Source organism: Monodelphis domestica, chromosome 1 (assembly GCF_027887165.1).
Source record: "Monodelphis domestica isolate mMonDom1 chromosome 1, mMonDom1.pri, whole genome shotgun sequence".
In the NCBI taxonomy this organism is placed as follows: Eukaryota; Metazoa; Chordata; class Mammalia; order Didelphimorphia; family Didelphidae; genus Monodelphis; species Monodelphis domestica.
In genome coordinates, this window is record NC_077227.1 from 717,491,382 (window position 1) to 717,507,253 (window position 15,872).

Here is a 15,872-nt window from a genome sequence, read left to right on the forward strand (position 1 = left end):
AACCAGCCCCAGCAGAACCAGAGTCGAGGGATGTCCATCCTGTGAGGGAAGAAGAGCTGGAGAAGGTAAAGTTGGCCATCGGTGGCGCCCCCATGGCACAGACTCACAGTTTTCTTGAGAACCAGAAGGGAGTCTCAGAGGCCGGTGAGCTCAACTTCCTTAGTTTGTCGATGAGGAAACAAGTCCAGAGATTAAAGATCTTGTCCCACAGCCTGTTGTCTGAGGTGGGATTCAAACCCTGATCTTCCTGGTTCCAAGTCTGGTGCTCTCCCCCACTGGCCTACCCACCATGGCCCAGATGGCCACCTCCCCCCACTTCCCAGTGCGAATCACAGTTATTTCTATTTTGCCTTCATGCTTACAGAGCCCTTTACTCACAATAGCCTTGTGAGGTCAGCAGGCTAGTATTATTACTCCCATTTTACAGATGAGAGAAGTGAGTCAGCCAGCCAGTCAGTGTCAGAGCTGGGCCATATGAGCCTCGCTAGGTCTGCAGCCATGGCCAGAGCTGCTGCTACCACAATGGTCTTAGACTTCCAGGTGTCACTCAGTTCTTTTGTTCCTTTCTTTCTCTCCCTGGCCCTTTCCTTCCCCTAGCCCATGGGAAGGGGGCCGAGGATTCTGAATCCTTTCTGTTGGACTCTCCCTAGGCATCACGGGAACAATCCAGATGTGCAGAAATGCCTCCCCAGTGCAAGAGCCCTGCGGGTGAGTCCATGAAAGACCCCCCAAGTGGCTTCTGGGTCACTGCCTTGAGACACTGGGTGAGGAGAGATGGAAGGTCAATGATGGTGACTTCTCCCACAAAGGTCTTATTTTTCATTGATTTGAAACCCCCACCTTGGCTTAGTGTCAATTCTAAGACAGAGGAGTGGTAAGGGCTGGGCAATGGGGGTGAAGTGACTTGCCCAGGGTCACACAGCTAGGAAGTGTCTGAGGTCAAATTTGAACCCAGGACCTCCCATCTCCAGGCCTGGCATTCTTTCCACTATGCTACCTAACATAGAGCAAGCATAGGGGCGAGGGGGGGCAGATCTGGGCCACCCCACTCTCACAGTTTCTCCATGGTTCGTACCATCCCCGAGTCTCCTTTTATTGGTCCAACATCAAGACTTGAAGGTCATGTTTTTGTTCTCCCCAGTCCTCCAGGAGCCTGTGGAAATGATGCCTATGTCTGACTCAGCCCACACTTCTCTGGTTCCTGTGAACAGGTACCTTCTAGGGGAGTCACATCTTGGCAAGGGTTGGTGCTAAAAGGAGGTAGATGCTTTCTTGGGGGTGGGGAACTTAGATGGGAAACAAGGCATGCAGATATTTTGGGACAAAGACATCAATAGATTTTTAAAAAAATAGCTGCTATTCCCCAATAGGTGGAGTGATATTTATTGTTTTTTAGGGCTGTGCCCTGAAAATAGACTGGGTCCACAAAACAAGCCACCTCCCTGAAACATCCTTCATACAACAATCAAATTGATATTTCAGAGAAGTGGGTTTCCTTTGCCATTCCACTCCTCAAGAATCTTCAGTAGCTCACTATTGCTTCCAAGATAAATTGCAAATTACTCTGTTTTGGGCATTGGAAGTCCTTTACAATCTCCAGGCTATCTTTCCTGGTTTATTACATATATTCCCCTGATACAGTCTGTTTCAGCCAAACTGGCCTCTTCGTATTCCTCATATAGAATATAACATGCTTTTGCTTTTGTTTTATTTTTTGATTCAGATATTTTAGTTTCCCCAGTTACGTGTATGTAATTTTCAACATATGTTTTCCAAAATAACAAGATCCAAACCATCTCCTCCCCCCCCCCCATGATAAGCAATTTGATCTGGGCCTTACACGTATTAGCATGTAAAACCCACTTCCATATTGGTCTTTGTTGTAAGAACACACTCATTTCAAGTCACTTCTTTTTTTTTTTTAAACCCTTATTTTCTGTATTACTAACAAATCCTAAGACCGAAGGGAAAGGGCTAGGCAAATGGGATTACGTGACTTGCCCAGGATCACACAACTAGGAATTGGGAGGAAGAGTGCACCATCAGATGTACAGTCATTTCAGTTATGTCCCGACACTCCAGGACCCCATTTGGGATTTTCTTGGCAAATATAGTGGAGCGGTTTCCTTGTCCAGCTGGTTTGACAGATGAGTAAACTGAGGCAAACCTGGGTACGTGACTTATCCAGGGTCATACAGCTAGTCAGTATCTAACAAGGATTTGAACTTATGAAGATGAGTCTTTGTGCTTCTGATCCCAGTGCTCTATCCACTGGGCTGCCTAGCTGCTGCCCCCTTAAAGAAACCTTAACTGAATGTTTCCTTCCCTATACCACCATTCCAATGAAATTACTTTTCATATGTACACATGCCCTCTCTCTTTCTCCTCCTCCATTCCCAAATCAAGGATTTCTTGAGGATGAGGCTTTTGTTTTTGCATTCAAAGTCTCTAACATATATAGTAACCTTTAATACACACTTGTTAATAGTAACAGCTATTTATGTTATAGTTATTTATGTTGTGCTTTAAGGTTTGCAAAGCACTTTATATATGTCATCTTATTTGATTTTCAAAGCAACCCTGTGAATTGTTCTAGAGGCAGGATTTGAACTCAGCTCTTTTGACTCCCAATCCAGCCATCACTGGATGCTGCCATTTTGACATAGAGCATGTTTTCCAAGGTCTCTTCTGGCTATGAATCCCCAGTGCTATGCTCCTTTCAGTATGAGGCCTTCCTGGGCTAGAATATGATCCTGGATCTAGGGGGCAGCTAGGATAGAGCTTAGAGACCTAGAGATGGGAGGTCCTGGGTTCAAATTTGACATGGTTCTTCCTAGCTTTGTCATCCTGGACAAGTCATTTAACCCCAGTTGCTTAGCCCTTAATACTCTCCTGCTTTGGAACTTATACTTAATAGTGATTCTAAGACAGAAGGGTAAGGGTTGAAAAAAAGACTCTGGATCTAGGGCTGGGAGGGTCCCCAGAAGTCATAAAGTCCCCATTGTTTCATTTTATAGTCTCAGATCGCTGAAGAGTTACACAAAGAGTAAGTGGTGGAAACAGAATCTGAATTCAAGTCCTGAGACTCCAATTCCGGCAGTCTTTTCCCTGCTCTCAGGGAGTTCTCTCTACTTGATCTTGACCAGGAAGGATTAGGGGAGAGAGCTAGGTGGACATTCATTGACTGCAGGAGGCATGGGTGGGGATAATGAAGAAGACCTGGCTGCCTTGAGACCCAGCAATAGATGAGAAGGTTGTGGGAGATGAGGTTGGCATGGAAGGATGTCAGTTGTTGGAAGACCTGGAATGGCTGGAAACCAAGAGTAGAATTCCCTGGGGGGAGAGATGTGGCCAGTGAGTGAGTGATGGGTGTGGGGGGGAGGGGGGAGGAGGGACCATCTAGAGTGGGAGTTCTGAACCTTTACTGGGCCATGGTCCGCTTTTGTAGTCCAGTGATGCTCAGAAGAATGCTTTTAAATCTGTGAAATGCAATAGAACTTACAAAGGAAACCAGAGTGAGAGATGTACATTGTAGGAACCAACCCTTGTTCTAGAAGAGGCACAGTGACTGGGGAAGGGGGTGGCATCTGACCTGCCTGCTCTCATGGCTCTTTTCCTCCCAACAGTGCCAGTGGGTGGGTGCTGACTTTGGTGACAAAGGGACTACAGAGAGTGGTTCCACAGCCTGCCCCTGCCCTGGTAGTCCAGAACTTGGAGAGCAACATCAATGTTCCTGACCAGGTACTTGAGGGGAACCCAATGTGGGATACTAGGTGCTGAGGCTCTGCCTCAGTGTTCTTTAAAATGGGAGATGCTTCCAAGGCAAGTAGCCTTGAGCTTTCTGGGTTCTGTTCCCTGCAGGCTGGACCACAGACCCTTGGGGATATAGGAACACCAGGCCCAGGTAAGGACCTATTGAACTGCTCCCTTCCTCCCTTCCTCCCTTCCTTCCTCCCTTCCTCCCTCCCTTCCTTCCTTCCTTCCTTCCTTCCTTCCTTCCTTCCTTCCTTCCTTCCTTCCTTCCTTCCTTCCTTCCTTCCTTCCTTCCTTCCTTCCTTCCTTCCTTCCTTCCTTCCTTCCTCCCTCCCTCCCTCCCTCCCTCCCTCCCTCCCTCCCTCCCTCCCTTCCTTCCTTCCTTCCTTCCTTCCTTCCTTCCTTCCTTCCTTCCTTCCTTCCTTCCTTCCTTCCTTCCTTCCTTCCTTCCTTCCTTCCTTCCTTCCTTCCTTCCTTCCTTCCTCGAATGGCTGCCAGGATGGCCACTGGGGAGCACGGACAGGGGCGAGCCCTGGAAAGCCCTCCTCTCCATCCCCCCATATCTGTTCCTGCTCATGTCTTACAACACCAGAGTCCTTCCATTGGGCCCCAGGGCATTATCCTTAGAGCCCCCTTCCAAAGTCCATCCGTGTTATCTGGGGTGATACATTAAACCATCACTGGGCTCCCCCTCCCCATATGGACTATCTGTTTTATGAGATGATCTGATTTCCTCTCATCATATGGCAGGACTTTGAGGGGAGGGCCCGCAAGAGAGATGGGGGTGTGTATATCAATCATGTATGTATACATACACATGGTCAGCTAGGTGGTGCCATAGTGCATGGAGCACTGGGCTTGGAATCAGGAAGACTCATCTTCATGAGTTTAAATCTGGCCTCACCCACTCATTAGCTGTGGACCCTGGACAAGTCCCTTAACCCTGTTTGCCTCAGTTTCCTCAGCTGTCAAACGAGCTGGAGAAAGACATGACAAACCATTCCAGTAACTTTGTCTAGAAAACCCCAAATTGGGTCAAGAAGAGTGAGAAGGACTGAATGACAAGAAGACAAGAAGATACCTGTTAGGGAGAGAGAGAGAGAGAGAGAGAGAGAGAGAGAGAGAGAGAGAGAGAGAGAGAGAGAGAGAGAGAGAGAGAGAGAGAGAGAGAGAGAGAGAGAGAGAGGGAGAGAGAGAGAGAGAGAGAGAGGGAGAGAGAGAGAGAGAGAGGGACGGAGAGAGAGAGAGAGAGGGAGAGAGAGGAGAGAGACAGACAGAGAGACAGACAGAGACAGAGAGAGAGTGATAGAGAGACAGACAGAGAGACAGACAGAGACAGAGAGAGACAAAAAGAGAGACAGAGAGACAGAGAGATAGAGACATAGAGAGAGACAGAGACAGAGAGACAGAGACAGAGAGAGACAGACAGAGACAGAGACAGAGATAGAGAGAAAAGAAGAGAAGCGAAGAGAAGAGAGGAGAGGAGAGGGAGGAGGGAGAAAGGAGTGGGAGAGATTCAGAAAGAGATTGCACATAGAAATAGAGTTAGAGAAAGAAAGGGTGAGGGGAGAAAAACACAGAAATAGAGAGGGAGGAAGGAGAGCGACAGACCGAGACAGAAATGGAGAGAGATGGGAGAGACAGAGAGAAAGACAGAGAGGGAAGGAGGGAAGGGGGGACGCAGAGAGAAGCAGGTTTCTTTTTCTGAATGAGAATCATTAGGGATGGCTTTTAACAGCTCACTGTGTGTAGAGAGGAGAACCATGACTGTTTGGTAGAAGGAAGGAGCCAGCCTTCATTTTACCTGTGAAATAGCTTATGGCTAGGCATGGCGGATCAGGAGCTGGATTTGCAGCCAGCCAGATCTGTGTTCAAGTCTCTTCTGACACCTCTGATGTGCCCCAACTATGTGACTATGGGCAGGGCACTGAGCCCCTTGGGGTTGAGTCTAAGGCTCTAAAAGTTGTGGGAAAAGTACTGAGTTGCCCTGGGAGAGGGAGTTCCCAGTAGTGGTGAATTCCCAGTCCTAATCCCTAGTACAAGTGGAAAGTGGAGCTCTGGACACTTGTTGAATCCCAACCCTTCTAAGGCATCGAGGCTTCTGATCATGAGCATAGACCCTCAAAGGGCCTGTCTCAGCCTTCTCTGATGGATGTGCAGCCCCTGGCCTTCAGGTACCTACCTGAAGAGGTACTAACTTTACTGTTTTTTTTTTCAACCCTTCCATCATGGAACCAAGACTATGTATTGGTAAGGCAGAAGAGTGGTAAGGACTAGGCAATGGGAATGAAGTGACTTGCCCAGGGTCACACAGCTGGGAAGTGTCTGAGGTCAGATTTGAACCCAGGACCTCCTGCCTCTAGGCCTGGCTCTCAATCCACTGGGCCACCCAGCTGCCCCATTTGCTTTATGGTTGATTCCTTTGGTTTATTGTCCCTACAGGGCTGGAGCCAAATGACAAAGCTGACAGCCAGAACAAGAGGTAAGTCTCCAAACCCATGACTCCAGAGACTGGTGCCTTTGGAGGCCAGAATGCCTTCCCCATGGCTTTCTGTGTTGCTCATGGAGGCAGGGAGGCTCTGAAGGCTGTCAGAGATGGAGGCACACTTCTCACAGGTTAGACAGGTTGGGTGACTTAAAGGGGAATGGGGGCTTTGCAGGATCTTCTAGTTAGGCTCTGTTCCAAGTGTCTGCTCCCTGGCTTCTTAGGTGGCAGGATGGCTAACAAAAGCCCTGGCTTGGCAGCTAAGAGATGGAGGAGGCAAAAGGAGGTAGATAGAAAGCAGCAGAGCTGGGATTTGAGCCCAGTTTTCACTACAATATGTTGCTTCTATTTTCCATACCAAGTCAGCTAGGTGGTGCAATGGCTATACAGTGCTGAACTTGGAATCAAAAAGATTCATACTTTCTGAGTTCAAATCCAGCCTTAGGCAAGCCACCAAGCCCTGTTTGCCTCAGTTTCCTCATCTATCAAATGAGCTGGAGAAGGAAATGGCAAACTACTCCAGTCTCTTTGCTAAGAAAACCCCAAATGGGGTCACCAAGAGTCAGATATGACTGAGAAATGATGGAACAACTAATCTTGAGTACTTCCTACAAAAAGGGGCCAATTAATGTTTCTAGCCTAGTATAGCAGAAAGATAGGAGTCAAGCTAGACCCTCACAATGGCCTGGGTGCAAGCTGGAAGGAACTAGCTGTGTGGCACAGTGGACAAGGAGTCAGGAGCATTTGAGTTCAAATCAGAACTCAGACACTTACTAGCAGTGTGATACCGGCAAGTCACTTAACCCTATTTGCCTCAGTTTCCTCATCTGTAAAATGAGCTGGAGAAGGAAATGGCAAAGCATGTCAATATCTTTGACAAGAAAATTCCCAGTGGAATCCCAAAGAGTCAGACACAACTGAGAAACGATTAACTGATGGAAAATTAGCTCTCTAGGTGACCTGGAATTAGGAAGACTTGAGTTCAAATGTCCGAGCTGTGGGATCCTAGAGGAGACCCTAAACCTCTCTGCCTGACTCAGTTTCCTCAGGTATAAAATGAGAATAGCTCCTACCTCCCAGGGCTGTTGTTAGGATCAAATGACAGAATATTTGTAAAGCCTAGCCCATAGGAAGTCCATAACAAATGCTTGTTCTCTCCCTTTCCTCTTCTTCCCAGGCCTGGAAAAAGAGTTATAAAATGGTTGGTGCAGGGTTTGGAAAAAATGTTGCCTCATCCTCCACCCCAGCTGCTGAAAATTTCTGAGGTGAGTGAGATGAGCCTCTTTTGGGGTCACAGTAGCAGAACTAGTGGGAGCAGAGAATCTGTGCCCCTTTCCCCCATATAATTATAACTAGGGTGGGGTGATCTGAGCTTTGTTTCAGGCTAGCAAATTTAGAGTGCTTATTCTTCCCTTTAGAGAGTTTCTATGCTTTGACCGCATAGTCACCAGAAGTCAGCACCTTGTTAGAGAGTATAATCAACTTACAAAAGGAAGCTTCCAGGTGACAGATGCCGGGAGGAATTTTTCTCTCACTTCTGTCCCCCACCCTCAACAATGGCATCAAACCAGTGTCCCAGCTTTTTTTCACAGTAGGTCTTGACTCATTTCCCCTCTCCCCTACTTGAGGGCACCTTTTGGCCATTTGCCCTAGGCCAGTGATGGCAAACCTTTTAGAGACCAAGTGCCCAAACTGCATCCCTCTTGCTGCATGTGATCCCCTCACCTTACCTCAGACAGGGGAGGGAGGAAGCACTCCCATTGGTCTGCTGGGCAGAGAGGCAGGTGATGGGAGAAATGTACTCAGCACATGTGAAGAGGGGGAAGGGAACAGCCCCCTCTGGCATGCAAGCCATAGGTTTGCCAACATGGCCCTACAGTGTAGTTTGCAGTGTGTTCAGCCCATGTGCAAGGGATTCCTAGTCATAGTTCTGTTCCCATCCATTGCTCTGCCAAAACCCTTATGTAGACCATTGCCAGAGGGAAGGCCTGGTGGGCTTGTCAAAGGAGCAATGGTCTTATAAGATCTCTTTATATTGGTGGCTTAGGACCAGTGATGATGCCTCAGTTTCCACATCTATAAAATGTAAGAGTTAGAAGACTAAAGGCTCTTTGATGTCTCTACTTATCCTTGCCTAAGGGTGAAAATAGCTAGGCTGCTGGCCCCATTTTTAAAAAAGACCTTTACCTTCCATTTTGCTCAATACTAAGAATTGATTCCAAGGCAGAAGAGAGGTAAGGGCTAGGCAATTGGGGTCAAGTGACTTGCCCAGGGCCATCCAGAGATGTGTCTGAGGACATATTTGTACCCAGCACTTCTCATTCTAGGTCTGTCTCTCTATCCATTGAACCATTTTAGCTGTCCCTGTTGGTGCTACATTAAGACGGATTTTCAAATTGACCTTGAATAAGGGACACCCAGACTAATGGCAAGAGTATATCCTCCCTCTGCCTTGCCATCAACAAGAAGCAATAAACTCGTTGAATCAATGTGCTTGTAGAATTGAAAATTTCAAGGTGGAGGGGACCTTGGAGGAGGTCATCTGACCTTACCCCCCCATTTTACAGATGTGGAAACCAAGGCACAGGAGCTTGAGAAAAGGACCTCAAAATCCTCTAGTTTAACCCTCTCATTTACAGATGTAGCAACCGAGGCTCCCAGAGTTTGAGTGACTTGGCCAAGGTTCTGGACTTCTAGTGTTCTTTACACTAACCCATCCCGCCTCAATCAGCAAATCTTTGTTGAATGCCTACTATGTACTCATAAGCAAGGCACACTGTAGGGAGATTGGCAGAGGGAAAGTTAGGCCCATTGTAGGGGAACAGAAAAGACAGAAGCATACTCCTTGCCCTCTTCTATGTATGGGACAATTTGAAGATAGCACAAGATAGAACAGTACTCAGAATTATGAAATTAAGAGTGGCAAAGGAGTTCAGAGAAGGGAGCTATCAATGTGAAACTCAAGTAATCAGGGAAGCCTTCTAGGAGGAGGTGGGGACTTGGAACAGGCTTTAATGATTGGTTTGATGATTCAGATCTGATTTGATTATTAAGAACAGAGCAGAGTAAATGTAAATCCAATGTAGGGAATTTTATTTTACAGGATACTAATATTTAGAGCTAGAAGTGACCTTAGAAATCATGTCCCTATTCCCTTCCCACCATTTTGGAGATGAGAAGACTGAGGCCCAGAGGGGTTAAGTGGTCACATGGGTAGCAGATGGAAGAATTGGGTCCAGCCAACCATACAAGTAAGACCTAGGATTTGAACTTCTTTATCCTCTGACCCAACCCAGGCCTCCTCTCTGCTATGCCACACTTCCTTCTTGAGGTGGGTACAGGGAAAGAGGAGAGGGGTCAGCGCAGACTCAGGCAGATGGTACAATCTTCAAGCCTCATGCTTTTTGAGGTGTCAAGTCAACAAGCATTTATTAAACACTTACTATGTGCCAGGCACTGTGCCAAGTGCTGGAGTTACAAAGAAAGGTGAAAAGATCATCCCTGCCCTCCAGGAGCTTCCATTCTGATGGAGGAGACAGCATCTATGTCATATGTGTTATGTCCATGGCCATGTGTTTGCTTACATGTGGGCACATGTGTGTGCGGGCCCAAGTGTACATGATAATGACAAATCTGGTGAGGCTTAAGCTTTTGCCTTCGACCCAAATGGGTGCAAGTCCAATGAGCTGTGCCCTTGGACGAGTCTTCTCCACTCTGTAGATCTCAGTGCTCTTCTTGGTAAAATTAGAGAACTGAGCTGGGAAGGGTCCTTGGCATCCCTTCTGGCCCCAGTGGGATGTGGCTTACTGGTAGATGGCAAGAGCATCCCAGGGACCCTCATTCCCCTCCAGTTTTCCCAGTCTTTCATCTCTCGTGGAGTCTGGAAGCTTGGGCGAAAGTAAGCATTGCTCTGGCAGACCTTGTGGGGATGGAGGGTCCCCGGAATTATACAGTGACCGTGTTCTCTGGAAGTGGGGAGCTTTGGTGAAGCTGGGCCTTGGAGTTGGGGGCTCTGGTTGGAGGTATTTTAAAAGCCCCCCAGTAGTGGGCTGGTCTTTCTGCACCCACCCAAAGCCCCCATGATCGTCTCCCTGAAGTCTTCCAAGTCTCTGGTCATTGCTGCAGCTGTGTATTGTGGGAGAGTGCGGGAGGATCGTTGGGTGTTCAGGGGGATGACCTTATCCTGTGGGGTTTCCCAGTGATCAGTGCTCTTGATGTTGATACAGGCAGGCTGTACGGGGCTTGACGAAGCAGCGACCGAACCAGGTAAGGCTGATGGTGGATGGGCTAACGGCTCAGAGATGGAAGCATTAAGTCAGGTTGTGGGGAGGGAAGGAGTACGGGGCCTGGATAGGCAACAGGTGATCTACTCCTTCTAGAACTTGGCCAGCTTGGAGTGGACCTGAGAGAAGGGAGGGCTGAGCAGAATTTTGTGGGGTGGAGTTTGTGTGGGAACTTTAAGCTATTTTTCCAGGACCATTCAGGAGGGATGCTTGGATAATTTGAAACGTTGACCCCATCACTATTGTCACTGGTTCTTCTCTTCTAGCATCAGCACCCCCAGAAGTTCAGCCAGAGCCCCAGCCAGAGGAGAAAGAGCCCCCACCAGAGATCCCTACCCCAGTGCCAGCTTCCCAAAGGCCTGAGGAGCCACCCACAGAACAGGAGAGCCAGCCAGTTACCCTGCCTGCTTCCTGCCTTCCTCCTTCTGGAGACCGTGCCAGGTAACTTGGGGAGGGGCACACGGCTTCCAAGTTCCTTGAAGTTTTCCACTCTCCACATTCCAAAGGAGGAAGAAGTAACTAAGTGAAATAAGACAAGAATGATTGAGGACACAACTTCCCCCTTTACCTGTCCAGATATTAGTGAGGTAGAATAGTGGATAGAGCACTGAGGAAGATCTGAATTCAAATCCTGCCTCCGACATTGGCTGAATGGTCCTGGGCAAATCACTTAACCAACATTTGCCTCAGTTTCCTCATCTGTAAAATGGGGATAATAATAGACACCTATCTTGCAGGGTTGTTTGAGAGTCGAATGAGATAATATTTATAACGTGCTTTGCAAATCTTAAAGCATTATGTGTTAGCTAATATCATAGTTGTTAATAGCTATTGGGTGGCAACAGTGAGCTGGCCTCCATTGTCCTTCAGGGGCTCTGCTCCAGTCTTTTTTCTTCTCTCCTTTAAGCTCAAGAGAAAGATGAGTTTTGGGGAGAACAGACATAAGGCCATGAAAATGAAAGCTGAGGAGGGACTATTGGCCAGAGCCCTTGATCAGACTCTAGACCAAATCCTATAATGAACCAGAGAGGATCAAGGGCAGAGACAGGAGGTCCTGAGTTCAAATCTGACCTCAAACACCACTTCTTGACTGTGTGACCCTGAGCAAGTCACTTGAACTCCCATTGGCTAGCCCTTACTGCTCTTCTGCCTTGGAATCAATACACAGTATTGATTCTAAGATGGAAGGTAAGGGTTGGAAAAAAAGTTATGTTCAGGGAGCAGGTAGGTAGCACAGGTACTAGGTAGGTAGCCTGGCCTTAGCATCAAGAGGACTTGGGTTCAAATCTGGCCTCAGAAGCTTCCTGTGTGACCCTGGGCAAGTCACTTGACCCCCATTAGCTAGCCCTTACTGCTCTTTTGCCTTGGAACCAATACACAGTATTGATTCTAAGATGGAAGGCAGAGGAGCAGGAATCACAGGTACCAGGACTGCTTTCAAGAGAACTTTTCTGTCCACCAGGCTGATAGGATGGGTCAAGAGGAGGCTGGAGATGGTGATTCCTCAGCCTGTTCCTCGAGGGAAGGTGTTACAGGTGAGTGGAGGGGCTTTCTGGCAGTGAGTAACTGCCACAGTTAGAGCATGGCTCTTGGGGAAGAGGAGGGGAGGGAAGCCCTGAGCCCTGAGCCCTGAGCCCTGAGCACCAGCATTCCAACTGTCTCTGGGCTCCCATCCCCAGCCAGATGAGAAGAAAAACTCTCCCAAAGGGGCCTGACACTTGGCTATTCAATTTGGTATCTTCAAGAGATTTCATGTCAATCAGACCCTACATGAAGATCCCCGTCAATGCACACTTAGAAAACCACAGAGTAACATTATCTATGTCTATTGGGTTCTTGTGTCTTTTGTTCAATAGCTCCCAGCTACATTTTCATCTGGTCTGGGCAGCACTGCGGAACGAGCTAGGGACCTTCTCATGGAGTTATTTCTGGGTCCTCAGAATTGAGCCGCCCAAGATATCAGCATCCCTCAAGGCTTGTCAGCCTGGTTCCCCGAGCCAGAATTGTTCTGTGGGGACTGGCACCAGGACCCAAAGCTACACAACCTTTCAGGCCAATCCCCTGTCTCAACCTTACTCTAGAACTCACCACCCACACCTCAAGACTCCCTCTGAGCTAAGCAGTCAGCTCCCACAGTCCACGGATGGATTTCTGCCCTCCCTCTCCCCCCCCCCCCACTTCCTAGTCTTCTTCTCTTGCCTGTTGCACGTAGTAGACCAATAACGTTCACTCCCTCTTCCCTTCCGCTCTCCCAATGGACTTCATTCACTAAAGAATGCCCTTCGCTGGCGTCGAGTCTTCTCTTCACATCGTTGGCTTTCCCCTTCTGCTTTTAGCCATAAGAGTCGCTCTCTAAAGCCTCCTTCAGCCCCCAAATGCTGTGACTCTGACGCCCATTCAACCCTGCACGATCCACGTTCTTCTGTTTGGCACTGAAAACTCTTCACAGTTTGCTTCCAGTCTTCCTCTCCGGCTTCCACCATCACTGCCCTCCTCGCACTCTTTCTGTGGTCCGGCCAAACTGGTCTTTTTGCTGTTGCTTACAAACCAACACCCCCCTCTCCTTCCTGTCTCCAAGCCTTTGCCCTGGTCTTCTCCCCCTGCCTGGGACTCCTTCTCTCCTCCTCTCTGGCTCTCAGACTGATTTCCTTCAAGGTTCTGCTCAGTGCCACCTTCTACACGACATCTTCTCTTACCCCTTAGTTACCAGTTCTCCGCCCTCTTAAAGTACCTTGTACGTAGGCAAAACACACACATGTTATATACATAGATGTACACATATGTATATATTTACATCCACATGTATAGGTAGTGTCTCCCCCATACAGTAAATGCTTTCTGAATGTTATCGATTGTTCCATTGAACAAGCTTTGATTAAGTGTCTACTATGTGTCTGTGCTAAAGATACAGAACCAAAATGAAACAGTTTCTGCCCTCGAGGCACTTATGTTCTGCCGGAGGTGGAAGAAGATGACTCAGAATAGGGAGCCAGTGAGTGTTATTGAACAGAAGAGTTACATTATATATTAAACTGTGTTTTAAGAAAATTGGAGTTGGGTGGTAGGGCAGGGCACACCTAGATGGCTCAGTGAATTGCAAGCCAGGCTGGAGTCAGGAAGTTTTGAGTTCAAATCTTGCCTCAAATACTTGGTGGCTTTGTGTCCCTGGACAAGCCACTTAACCCAATTGTTTGTCCCTTGCCATTCTTCTGCCGTGAAACCCATCCGGAGTACCGATTTGCAGGCGGAGGGTGAGGGTTTAAAAAAAGGAAGAAGAATGTTTGGAGGGATTTTTGGCAATGTTGACTTGTTTCTTTCTGCTATTGTAGGAGCTGGAAACATCCTCCCTGGCCACCGTGCAGAACAGTAAGTGCCTGGCATGGGAGCCCTTGGATTGGGTGGGTCTCTGAGCTGAGTTAATCCGTGCCCTGTGGGCTGAGCCCATGCAGGCACAGCGGCGGGGATCACGTCTGGTCGTGAGATATGATGAATGCGATTCTTGGGATCGCCTGTGCTGGGGGCTGCCTGGCTCATTTCAGCAGGGATGAAGGGAGTTGTGCTAAAGCATCCTCCTTGAGAGAGACCAGCGCCAAGCAAGGGGATAAGAACGGGGAGCTGGCTAATTGAATTCCTCCTGCCCTGGTCAGCCTCACCTCCTTATTTCAAAGGGTCAGGAGTCCAGAAATGCCCCTGTGGGAAAGGAGAAGATAAAGGCCTGGGATTAAAAAAAAGGGGGATCCACTCGGAGGCATGGGATATTGTACTCTGGGAGACAAGGATTGGCAAAGGGGATGTAAGAGGTCTAGAGGCCTCTCTAGTTCTCCTCCAGGAATACTGAGTTGGGGACGAGGAAGGAAGGCAAGTTACAAGCATTTAAGTGCCTACTATGTTCCGGATACCTTGCTATTTGATATCCCTACAACAACTTTGGGGGGTAGGCGCTATTATTATCTCCACTTTATAGATGAGAAACCAGAGGCAAACAGAGGATACGTGACTTGTCTAGGGTCACGACTCAGCTATAAAGTGTCTGAGATCAAATTTGAACCCAGGTTTTCGTGATTCCAGGCCTGGCTCTCTATCCCAGTGCCTCGAGGTAGGCAGAGGTGGGTTTAGGCTTGGGGAATCTCTGTGGAGAAGAGTCACCGTTTTGTCTCCTCTCCTTATCCCAGGCACCCTGAGTACCCCCTGCCTAATGGGTTTCAGTCTTTTCCAAGGACCGATGATTGAGAATGGGAGTCCAGGCCTGGGAAATCACCTCTAAGGGAATAGCCATCCCCTCCCCTCATACTGAGCAGAAGCTCATTTGCCATTGATGGTTTTAGAGAATTGTTTGGGAGCCCCGAGGCCACAGCCCCACAGCTGGTATGTGTCAGAGGTGGGACTCAAACTCAGGTCTTCTTGACTCCAAGGTTAGATCTCTTCCTGCTACTATGTACGATGCTGCTCTTCCTTTCACAACCAACCGTTTGGACTGGATTTACAAAGACAAAAATAAAGGAGTTCCTCCCCTCAAGGAGCTTACAGTTGAACTAGGGGAGACATGTACGGGGATAGAGAAGACACATACCAAATACATACAAGTAGAATTTTGGGAGGGAAGGCATTTAGCAGTGGTGATGGCACTTGGGCAGAATGTTGAAGGACAAAAAGGATGCCAAGAGGTGGAGGTAGATGGGAATGGGTCTGTTCCAGGGTAGAGTCATTAAATTATTAAATTATTATTATTTTTTATTAAATTATTATTTTATTTTATTAAATTAATTTATATATATATAAATTAATAAATTAAATTAATTACAATTAAAAAATTAAAATGCAATTACTGGTTTAGGTCTAGCTCTTTTCCTTTTCAAAATACTTTGCCATGTACTGTCTCATTTCACTTCTTTGAGGCAGAAGGGTTAGGGATTTTGATTCCAGTTTGACCGATAAGAAAACTGAGACCTGGAGAATTGAAAATATTGATAGAGTCAAGACTTGAACTCGGGTCATAGAATCACAGGATTTATAGCTGGAAAGCTCCTTGATTGCTGTTGTTGTTTGGTCATGCCCAACTCTTTGTGATCCCATTTGAAGTTTTTTTTTTGGCAGATATACTGGAGTGGTTTGCCATTTCCTTTTCCAGTTCATTTGACAGATGAGGAAACTGAAGCAAACAGGGTTAAAGGACTCACCTAAGGTCACATAGTGTCTAAAGCCAGATTTGAATGCATGATGATGAGTCTTCCTGACCCCAGGCCTGGTACCCTATTCATTGCACCATCTAATTGCTCTTCCTTTGGGGTTTTCTTGTTAAAGTGATTTGTTATTTACTTCTCAAGATCATTTTATAGATGAGGAAATTGAGG

The 15,872-nt window shown here is 47.5% G+C and overlaps 1 protein-coding gene across 1 annotated transcript; it reads left to right on the forward strand.

Moving 5' to 3' along the window:
* The first annotated feature begins 450 nt into the window (after positions 1 to 450).
* On the forward strand, positions 451 to 15,213 carry LOC130456411 (cyclic nucleotide-gated cation channel beta-1-like). Its single transcript, XM_056811825.1, has 11 exons — positions 451 to 540; positions 651 to 708; positions 1,142 to 1,211; positions 3,627 to 3,741; positions 3,862 to 3,904; positions 6,196 to 6,235; positions 7,416 to 7,503; positions 10,465 to 10,504; positions 10,788 to 10,962; positions 11,984 to 12,056; positions 13,851 to 15,213. Exons 1-11 carry the CDS (start codon positions 475 to 477, stop codon positions 13,929 to 13,931), a joined length of 849 nt encoding a protein of 282 aa, XP_056667803.1. The 5' UTR covers positions 451 to 474; the 3' UTR covers positions 13,932 to 15,213.
* Positions 15,214 to 15,872: the final 659 nt, after the last annotated feature.